Source organism: Sapajus apella, unplaced genomic scaffold (genome assembly GCF_009761245.1).
Source record: "Sapajus apella isolate SASKATOON/1434 unplaced genomic scaffold, GSC_monkey_1.0 scaffold77, whole genome shotgun sequence".
NCBI lineage: Eukaryota > Metazoa > Chordata > Mammalia > Primates > Cebidae > Sapajus > Sapajus apella.
In genome coordinates, this window is record NW_022437017.1 from 3,215,092 (window position 1) to 3,226,029 (window position 10,938).

At 53.7% G+C, this 10,938-nt stretch overlaps 1 protein-coding gene across 2 annotated transcripts; it reads right to left on the minus strand.

Moving 5' to 3' along the window:
- Window positions 1-226: 226 nt before the first annotated feature.
- ANGPTL4 (angiopoietin like 4) lies at window positions 227-9,661 on the minus strand. 2 transcript variants are annotated; one of them, XM_032251941.1, is made up of 7 exons: window positions 9,138-9,661; window positions 8,023-8,133; window positions 7,768-7,885; window positions 5,728-5,841; window positions 4,099-4,194; window positions 3,728-4,009; window positions 227-891 (listed from the first exon to the last, which is right to left on the minus strand). In XM_032251941.1, exons 1-7 carry the CDS (start codon window positions 9,468-9,470, stop codon window positions 710-712), a joined length of 1,236 nt encoding a protein of 411 aa, XP_032107832.1. In that variant the 5' UTR covers window positions 9,471-9,661; the 3' UTR covers window positions 227-709. The 2 variants fall into 2 exon arrangements, with proteins under 2 accessions (XP_032107832.1, XP_032107833.1); XM_032251942.1 differs by lacking the exon at window positions 5,728-5,841.
- Window positions 9,662-10,938: the final 1,277 nt, after the last annotated feature.

Genomic DNA, 10,938 nt, shown 5'->3' on the forward strand with positions numbered 1-10,938 from the left:
AGGCTGATCTTGAACTCCTGACCTCAAGTGATCTGCCCACCTTGGCCTCCCAAAGGGCTGGGATTACAGGTATGAGCCACCGCGCCTGGCCCTGGGAAAATGTTCACATGGACTTTGTCCACTTTTTCTTTAAAACAAACTAAGGGTAACTTACTAGATCTGTGAACTAAAAAAAAAAAAAAGAAAAGAAAAAAAAAGCAAGAAAACATGTTTAAGAAAAAGAACAAAGTGTTCTGAGGTTGCTTTTATTCTAATAACTCTGTGATCTCCGTCCAGATATCGTTGGCACCTACTTTTGTCCCTGTGGGACCTACACACAACAGCACGAGCACCATGAGGCCGTTCTTGACCCATGCGAGCCCTGGTCCCCCAGTCAGTCAATGTGACTGAGTCCGCCATTGAGGCCAGCCTGGCTGGTCCCAAGTGGTCCTTCTGCATCCCCAGCTCCCCAGCCAAGGAGTGAAGCTCCATGCCCTTCTGTCCATGCCTCCAGGGTCTGTGCATGTCCTGCAGCCCTGATCTCAGGGAGCAATGTGTCCAGCTCCCCTGCACTCAGAAAAAGGGCTTCTCCAGTCGTGGTCTTCTCCGTCCACAAGGTTCCAGGTGGCCCCTCCTTGGAGCCCCTGCCCGGGCAGGGAATGCCCACATCTTCGGGCAGAGCCAAGAGTCACTGTCCTCTGTGAGCCTGGGACCAGGCCCTGCCAGAAGGCTAGGAGGCTGCCCCTGCTGCTATGGGCTGGATCAAGATGGTAGTGGCCTGCAGTGGGTAGTAGCGGCCTCGCCAGGTCTTCCAGAAGATTCCCTTCTTACGCTCCTGCCGCTGCTGTGGAATGGAGTGGAAGTATTGGCCGTTGAGGTTGGAATGGCTGCAGGTGCCAAACCACCAGCCTCCTGCCGGGATCAGGAGAGAAGGAACATGGTCAGGTCTTTGGGCCACGAATGGGGCTGGAAGGAGATGGGAATGGAGTGGAGGATGAAACAGGTTGGGGACCAGGCTGGGCTTTGGACTTAACTTTTTTTTTTTTTTTTTTTTTGTGAGTGTCACTCTGTTACCCAGGCTGTAGTTCAGTGGCACGATCTCGGCTCACTGCAACCTTCGCCTCCCAGGTTCAAGCGATTCTTCTGCCTCAGCCTCCCAAGTAGCTGTGATCACAGGCACTTGTCACCACACCCGGCTAATTTTTGGTCTTTTTTTTTTTTTTGAGACTGAGTCTCACTCTATTGCCCAGGCTGGAGTGCAGTAGTGCAGTCTCGGCTCACTGCTACTTCTGCCTCCCAGGTTCAAGGGATTGTCATGCCTCAGCCTCCTCAGTAGCTGAGATTACAGGCACCCACCATCACACCCAGCTAGTTTCTGTATTTTTAGTAGAAATGGGGTTTCACTATGTTGGCTAGGCTGGTCTCGAACTCCTGACCTCAGTTGATCCACCCGCCTCGGCCTCCCAAAGTGCTGGGATTATAGGCGTGAACCACCATGCCTGGCCTTATTTTTAGGTTAAAAAAAGTTGTTTTTGAGACAGGGTGTGGCTCTGTTGCCCAGGCTGGAGTCCAATGGTGTGGTCATGGCTCAGTGTAGCCTTAGCCTCCTGGGCTCAAGTGATCCTCCTACCTGAGCCTCCCAAGTAGCTGAGACCACAGGTGTGTGCCACTGTGCCTGGCTTTTTTTTTTCTTTTGAGGCAGGGTCTCACTCTGTCGTCCAGGCTTGAGTGCAGTGGTGAAATCTCGGCTCACTGCAGCCTTGACCTCCTAGGATCAAGAGATCCTCCCGCCTCAGCCCTCCTGAGTAGATGGGACCACAGACATGCACTACCATGCCCAGTTAGTTTTTTTGCATTTTAAATAGAGATGGGATTTCACCATGTTGCGCAGGCTGGTCTCCTGGGCTCAAGTGATCCACTTGCTTCAGCCTCTCAAAGTGCTGGGATTACTGTGCCTGGCTAATTTTTGTTTTTGTTTTTGTTTTTCCGAAACGGAGTCTTATTCCCCAAAAGACAGGGTCACATTCTGTCACTAAGGCTGAAGTGCAATGACACGATCTTGGCTCACTGCAACCTCCACCTCCCGGGTTCAAGCAGTTCTCCTACCTTAGTCTCCCGAGTAGCTGGGACTACAGGCATGTGCCACCATGCCCAGTTAATTTTTGTATTTTTAGTAGAGAGGGTGTTTCACTATGTTGGCCAGGCTGGTCTTGAACTCCTGACCTCATGATCCACCTGCCTCAGCATCCCAAAGTGCTGGGATTACAGACATGAGCCACCATGCCTGGCCAATTTTTGTGTTTTTTTTAATAGAGACAGGGTCTCCCTATATTGCCCAGGCTGCTGTCAAACCCCTGGGATCAAGTGATCCTCCCTCCTTGGTCTCCCAAATCACTGGGATTACAGGCGTGAAGCTACCACACCCAGTCTCAGCCTTTACTTCAGCCCAGGGAGATCCAAGCTGCAGTGAGCTATGATCACACCACTGCAGTCCACCCTGGGTGACACAGCGAGACCATGTTTCCAAAAAAAAAAAAAAAAAAAAATAGAATCCTATGGAGTAGGCACCATTTTAAAGATGGTCGTGGCTGGGTGTCGTGACTGACACCTGTAATTTCAGCACTTTGGGAGGCCAAGGTGGTGGAATCACTTGAGGTCAGGAATTAAAGACTGGCCTGGCCAACATGGTGAAACATCGTCTCTACAAAAACACAAAAACTTAGCCAGGCGTGGTGGCAGGTGCCTGTAATCCCAGCTACTCGGGAGGCTGAGCCAGGAGAATCACTTGAACCCGGGAGGCTGCAGTGAACCAAGATCACCATACTTGCTCTCCAGCCTGCGAGATAGCAGGACTCCATCCCAAAAAATAAATAAGTAAATAAAAATAAAGATGGTCAGGCCAGGTGTGGTGATTCACCTGTAATCCCAGCACTTTGGGAGGCCGAGGAAGGTAGATCACCTGAGGTCAGGAGTTCCAGGGCAGCCTGACAAACATGGAGAAACCCCGTCTCTACTAAAAATACAAAACTATCTGGGCATGGTGGTGCATGCCTGTAGTCCCAGCTACCTGGGAGGCTGAGGCAGGAGAATCGCTTGAACCTGGGAGGCAGAGGTTGCGGTGAGCTGAGATTTCGCCGTTGCACTCCAGCCTGGGTAACAAGAGCAAAACTCCGTCGCAAATAATAATAATAATAAAAAGAAAAAAAGAAATAAGAAAAAGAAAGAAAGAAAAGAAAGAGAAAGAAAGAAAGAGAAAAGAAAGAATTTTTTTTTTTTTAGACAGAATCTTGATTTGTTGCCCAGGCTAGAGTGCAGTGACATGATCTCAGCTCACTGCAACCTCTGCCTCCCAGGTTCAAGCTATTCTCCTGCCTTCAGGCTCCCAAGTAGCTGGGATTACAGGCACCTGCCACCATGCCCAGCTAAATTTTGTATTTTAGTTGAGACGGAGTTTTACCATGTTTGTCAGGCTGATCACGAACTCCTGACCTCAAGTGATCAGCCCGCCTCGGTCTCCCAAAGTGCTGGGATTACAGGCATGAGCCACCACGCTTGGCCAGTCAAGACCCTGTTAAGTATGGGAAAACTGAGGCCACAGTGGCTAAGTCAGTGGCCCAGTCATGCACATGGCATGTAAGGAAGAGGGGGGTAGGAAATAGATGCACTTTGGGGTTGAAGGCAGGACAGACCAGCAGAAAGGTGAGGAGGGGAGGTGCTGGCTGGGTGTGGCCTGGCAGAGTCTGCTCACCAGAGAGGCTCTTGGCGCAGTTCTTGTCCCTGCGGAGGTCATGATCCTGGTCCCAAGTGGAGAAGGGCACAGAGAGGCCGCTGGGCGGGACGGCAGTGACACCCAGCTGACCGGCCATGGACGAGGTGAGCTGCAGGCTATAGGCCGTATCCTCACCACCCAAGTGCACGGGGAACTGTAGCAACTTGGTGTTGCCATCCCAGTCCTGCATCTGCACGGCCAGGCGGCTGTCATGGTCCCCCGTGATGCTGTGCACCTTCTCCAGGCCCAGCCAGAACTCGCCTGGAGTGGGAGAGGCCACTCAGTGAGGCAGGGCCACCTCTAAAGATCCCTCTTCTTCCCCTGCCTCTGTCCCCGCAGGAAATACCCACCTTGGGGATCCCCGAATCCCGCCTTGTAGGCTTCCCAGGGCCGGTTGAAGTCCACAGAGCCATCGTGGCGCCTCTGAATTACTGTCCAGCCTCCATCTGTCCAGAAAGGTACAAGGTCACCAGGAAGTCCTTCCTCACAGGGGACCCCACTCTTCATCTGGCTCCCAAGCACCAAACCCCCTCCAAACCCAGGATGACAGCAGCTCCCTCACTCATCCCTGAAGGACTAAAGAAGGGTGGGTCAGAGGGAGGAATATTATGGGCTGGCCTTGGAAAGAGCTTTGTTCCAAGAATCCAGCAGGGAATGAGGGAGGGAGGGAGAGGGCAGTGGAAATCTGCAAAGCCTCTCTGGGCCAGCTGAGCTGGTTCGTCCCCTGCAGCTCTCAACCACAGATCCCATGTTACAATGGAAAGGGCTTCTTCTCAATGGAAAAAAAAAGCTGCATTTTTTTTTTCTAAGAGATGGAGTCCCACTCTGTTGCCCAGGCTGGTGCACAGTGGTGCAGTCTCAGCTCATTGCAACCTCTGCCTCCTGGGCTCAAGTGATTTTTGTGCTTCAGTCCCCCGAGTAGCTGGGATTACAGGATCCTGCCACCACACCCGGCTGCTTGTATTTTTGGTAGAGATGGGGTTTCACCATGTTGGCCAGGCTGGTCTCAAACTCCTGACCTCAAGTGATTCACCCGCCTCAGCCTCCCAAAGTGCTGGCAGTTCAGGTATGAGCCTGAATTTTTTTTTTTTTTTGAGATGGACTTTCACTTGTGTTACCCAAGCTGGAGTGCAATGGTGCACTCTCGGCTCACTGCAACCTCCGCCTCCTGGGCTCAAGCGACCCTCCTGTCTCAGCCTCCTATGTAGCTGGGACTACAGAGGTGTGCCACCATTCTCAGCAAGGGCTGACTTTTATTTGTTATTTAAAAAATTTTTTTTCTCTCTCTTTTTATCTTTTACAAAATTTTTTGTAAAGATGAGGCTCACTAAATTGTACAGACTGGTCTCGAACTTTTAGACTCAAGTGATCCTCGTGCCTCAGCCTCCCAAAGTGCTCTGATTACAGGCATGAGCCACTACACCCAGACATGGGCTGCATTTTAAAGAAAAGAGGTTGGGCACAGTGGCTCATGCCTGTAATCCCAGCCTTTTGGGAGGCTGAGGTCGGTGGATCATTTGAGGTCAGGAGTTTGAGACCAGCCTGACCAACATGGTGAAACTCCGTCTCGACTAAAAATACAAAAATTAACTGGGTGTGGTGGCTTGTGCCTGTATTCTCAGCTACTAGGGAGGCTGATGCAGGAGAATCACTTGAACCCAGGAGGCAGAGGTTGCAGTGAGCCAAAATCATGCCACTACACTTCAGCCTGGGCAACAGAGTGAAACTCTGTCTCAAAATAAAATAAAATAAAATAAAAATAAAAAAGAAAAGACATCCAGGCAGGCACAGTGACATGTACCTGTAGTCCCAGCTACTCAGAAGGCTGAGGTAGGAGGATTGCTTGAACCCAGGAGTTCAAGACCAACCTGGGTAACATAGCAAGACCCTGCCTCTAATTTTTTTTTTTTTTTTTCAATTTAAAGAAAGGCAACTGGGCCTGTGGGGAGCGCGTCCCCTGGTAGGCTAGCACATCCTACCTGAGGTCATATTGCAGTTCACTAGGAATGGTGGAGACCCCTGAGGCTGGATCTCAAATAGTCCACTCTGCCTCTCCCCGTTCTGGAACAGCTCCTGGCAATCCCTGGGCAGCCCTGCAGGCAGATAAAGAGGGGAGTTGAAACAGGAGGGCAGCCTCTGGGGTCTTGGTAGCCAGGCATGTCTGGAGGCTGAGCAGTGGATGACCAGGGAAGTAAAAGGCAAATACGATCTCATGACCACCCCTCTGCCATCTGCCTAACCTCTTCCATGGCTCCCTATGGCCTTCCTCAGCATAGTCCACAAGGCACCTGGAGGACCAGCTCCTGTCCCCATCCTCCTCCTGCCATGCTGTACCACACCCTTTCAGGTCACATAGGCTTTTTTCCCACCGTTGTACCATACACCCTCCTGCCACAGGGACTTTGCACATGCTATTTCCCTGCCCGGGACTCTCTTTCCTCACTTCTGTCTCCAGGTGCCAGCTTCTGGAAGGATACCTTGCCTTGCCTCACCCCCAGACCAGGCCAGAGTTCCCCAAATGGGAAATGAACAAGGACTTCCAACTCCTGGACACTTGGGTCATTGAGTGGTCTCTCCTCTGACTGAATGGAGACTCCATGAGGCTGGGGACAAAGAGCAGCTCTGCCCACAGCCTGGCACCAGCATCCACACAGGCCCCAGCACATAGCAGCTGCTCAGTAAAGACTTGATGAATGGGCTGGGTGCGGTGGCTCACACCTGTAATCCCAGCACTTTGGGAGGTCAAGGTGGGCAGATCAACTGAGGACAGGAATTTGAGATCAGCCTGGTCAACATGGCCAAACCCCATCTCTCGTAAAAATACAGAAATTGGCCGGGCGCGGTGGCTCAAGCCTGTAATCCCAGCACTTTGGGAGGCCGAGGCGGGTGGATCACGAGGTCAAGAGATCGAGACCATCCTGGTCAACATGGTGAAACCCCGTCTCTATTAAAAATACAAACAATTAGCTGGGCATGGTGGTGCATGCCTGTAATCCCAGCTACTCAGGAAGCTGAGGCCGGAGAATTGCCTGAACCCAGGAGGCGGAGGTTGCGGTGAGCCGAGATCGCGCCATTGCACTCCAGCCTGGGTAACAAGAGTGAAACTCCGTCTCAAAAAAAAACAAAAAAACAAAAAAACAGAAATTAACTGGATGTGATGGCGGGTGCCTGTAATCCCAGCTCCTCGGGAGGCTGAGGCAGGAGAATCACTTGAACCCGGGAGGCAGAGGTTGCAGTGAGCTGAGATTGCACCACTGCATTCCAACCTGGGCAACAGAATGAGACTCTGTCTCAAAAAACGAACAAACAAAAAAGACTTGATAAATGAATAAATGAATGAACGAGACAGCAGGGCCAGAATGGGGAGGAAGAACTGTGCTGAGCAAAAGGGTCTCAGAGGCTCTGCCTGGGGTCCCAGCTACTAGAGGAAGACCAGGCAAGATTGAGAAGAGAAGGAGGGAGGGAGGATGAGAACATTGCGTTGAGCACGTCTGGAAGCTCAGACGCTCCAGACTGGGAAGAACCGCCCCCGAGTCCAGCCAGAAAAGTAGGGGAAAGGTCGAAGTGAGTCTGCACGGCAGGGGTGGAGGCCAGCCCAGAGTGACAAGGAAGACGCTTTCCGGCCCCTCAGGCATCTCCCCTTTCCCCTACTTTCCTCCCATCCAGTAAGGATGGGCACACAGCCAAACCACCCGTGTGGCTTCCATTAATATGCCAGCTGTTTGCCTTCCCAGCTCTGAACTTTCTCCTACTTGGCGGGCCTGAGTCTGGGAGTCCCGAACCCACAGAACCCCTGCCCCCTTCCACCGAATTTCCCAGCCAGGACCCGTGGCTTCCCCACGAGGTCAGGGCTGGGGAAGGAGTTGCCCCCGTCAGCCCTGACCCAGAGACTGGTGGGCCCACAGGAACTCCAGGCCGGGACATCGCCTCCTTAAGGTGGACCTGACAAGGAGAGGATCAGCAGTGGTAAGTGATAGCGTGGGGTGGCTGCCAGAGGGCCTTTAGGGCCAGACACTCACGGTGCAGGCGGCTAGCATTGTGAGCCGTGTCAACTGGCTGGGCCATCTTGGGCAGCCTCTTTCCTCGGGCAGGCTTGGCCACCTCACTGTCTAGGTGCGTGGGGGCCAGGAGGCCAACCTGGGATGGGACAGGAGGAGGGTATCAGGTCATGCCTGGCCCCATGTCCCCACCCACAGGTAAAATTCTCACCACCTCCCTCCCCACCTAGGATCCCAGCTATCAGAGGGACCTGTTCTCCGCTGGCCTTAGGGTACCTGGCTTTGCAGACTCTGAATCCGCAGGTGCTGCTTCTCCAGGTGCCGCTGCTGCTGGGCCACCTTGTGGAAGAGTTGCTGGATCCTGCTGTTCTGAGCCTTGAGCTGTGTCTGGGGAGGGGTGAAAACGGTGAGGACCTGGCTTGCCTCCTCTAGTCTCTTCATTCATCCACTCATCCATCCTTCCAAATCTCCATTCTTTGAGGCCAGGTAGCGGAGTCTATCTTCTTTTTTTCCCCCCAAAGACAGGGTCTCATTCTGTCACGAAGGTTGGAGTGCAGTGGTGCCATCACAGCTCACTGCAGCCTCCAACTCCTGGACTCAAGCGATCCTCCTGTCTCAGCCTCCTAAGTAGCTGGGACTACAGCTGTACAGCTCCATGCATGGCTTATTTTTTTATTTTTTCAGACAGAGGCCTGCTCTGTTGCCCAGGCTGGAGTACAATAGTGCGATCTTGGCTCACCGCAGCCTCTGCCTCCCAGTCCAGGTCATTCTCGTGCTGCAGCCTCCTAAGTAGCTGGGATTACAGGTGCCCACCACCACGCCTGGCTAATTTTTGTATTTGTATTTTTATTTTATTACTTTTTGTTTGTTTGAGGAGTCTCACTCTGTTGCCCAGGCTGGAGTGCAGTGGTACAACCTGGCCTCACTGCAACTCCACCTCCCGGGTTCAAGCGATTGTCCTGCCTCAGCCTCCCAAGTAGCTGGAATTACAGGCATGCACCACCATGCCCAGCTAATTTTTTGTATTTTTAGTAGAGATGGGGTTTCTCCATATTGGCCAGGCTAGTCTCAAACTCCTGACCTCAGGTGATTGGCCCACCTCGGCCTCCCAAAGTGCTGGGATTACCCCCGCACCCCGCCATTTAAAAAAAAATTTATTTTTAATTTTATTTATTTATTTTTTTGGTGGAGAAGAGATGGGAGCCTCGCTTTAGGTGGTCTTGAACGCCTAGCCTCAAGCGAACCTCCCTCCTCGGCTTCCTAAAAGAATAACCATCCTTTGAGGCGAGGGATCCCAGGAAGCCACAGTAGCGCCCCCACACTCCTGTCCATACCCTTCCAAGCCAGGAGGGCCAGTAGCGGCGCAGAAAACCAGCCCCGGTCGCACGTACCTGAAGGCTGTGAAGGACCTCAGGGTCCACCTCGCCGCTGGAGACTCGGCTCCCGGGGGCTAACGGGAGCGCGGTGGACCCCTTGGCTCCCTGGCAGGCGGACCCGCACGCGCTCAGGCGCCGCTCCAGCGCGCTCAGCTGACCGCGGGTGCGCTCCGCGTGTTCCCGCAGCCCCTGGCCGAGCTGCAGGAGTCCGTGCGCCAGGACATTCATCTCGTCCCAGGACGCAAAGCGTGGCGACTTGGACTGCACGGGGCTGGCCTGAGCGCTCAGCAGCCCAGCGGTGGCGGCGCACAGCACTAGGGCTGCTCCGGCCGTCGGCGTACCGCGCATCCTCTCAGGTGGCCTGGGAGCGGGATTGCGGGGGCTGTCGGAGACGCTGGGGCTGGAGATGCGAGGGCTGGAGACGCGGAGGACCGGGAGCGGATACCCGCTTGGTTGCAGAAGCCACTGGAAAGAATAGGATCGCAGTCGTGGATCTGCTCAGCTCGGCTTCTGCTCGCCGCGCCCCAGGACGGTTTTTTATAAGTTGGGTGCGGAGTGGGCGGGGGAGCCTTGGAGGCGGAGTGCGGGGAGTGCCAGGGGCAGGGCGTGTGGCCGGGGGTGGGGTCCTGTGCTTTGCAGGCCTGGTAGTTACGCGGGCTGAGGGGCGTCCTGGGAGTGCAAGGCTCGGGCAGGCCTTCCCCTGCGAACCGCGGGAGACGTGACTCTTCCTTCCCCCACAGCGTCCGCCTCTAGGCTGTGGAATTCCAAGCCCACCACTCAGCCCCCGCCTTGCCCAGTGGGGGAGACGGCGCTCGCTTTAGCCCGGACGGGAAGTCATTCCTGACCTCCTGGTTCCGCAGGTCAGAAGCAGGGGGAGAGGGCCCGGCGCGGTGCTCACTCCTGTAATCCCAGCACTTTGGGAGGCCAAGGTGGGCGAATCACCTGAGGTCAACAGTTCCAGACCAACCTGGCCAACACGGTGAAACCCAGTTTCTACTAAAAATACAAAAAATTAGCTGGGCATGGTGGCGGGTGCCTGTAGTCCCAGCTCCTCAGGAGGCTGAGGTAGGAGAATCGCTTGAACCCGGGAGGCGGAGGTTGCATTGAGCTGAGATCGCTTCACTGCACTCCATCTTGGGCGACAGAGCGAGACTCCGTCTCAAAAAAAAATAAATAAATAAATAAAAAAGAACTGAGTTCAGCGGGGTGGGCAGGAAGCCCAGGACTCACCAAAAGTCCCCGCCTTCTGGAGGCTTCCTATGACCTCCATTGGGCTCGCCTGTTCCTTCCCTCAAAAGGGTTCGTCATCACAGCTGTGTTTATGAGATTCTTTGAGTTTCATTTCTCCCCTGATCCGGATATTAGGAGTGCCTTAGCAGCAGGACCGGCATCAGGGCCTCACTCCCCGTAGCCTACCCTCTACTGCCAGGGTCTTCAGTGTCCTGATCTTTGTCTATAATAAAGCAGGAACTTAGAGAATGGAAAGAGGAGACACAAGGAAGGGAGGAAGCCAGGGCGGCGGTCCATGCCTGTGGTCCCAGCTACTTGGGAGTCTGAGGAGGGAGGTTCACTTGAGCCAGGAAGTAGAGGCTGCAGTGAGCCACGATGGTGTCACTGCACTCCAGCCTGGGCAACAGAGTGAGATCCTGTCTCTAAAAAAAAATAATAAAATAGGCCAGGCACAGTGGCTCACACCTGTAATCCCAACACTTTGGGAGGCTGAGACGGGCCGATCATGAGGTCAGGAGTTCGAGACCATCCTGGCCAACATGGTGAAACCCCCGCCTCTACTAAAATACAAAAAAAAAAAAAAAAA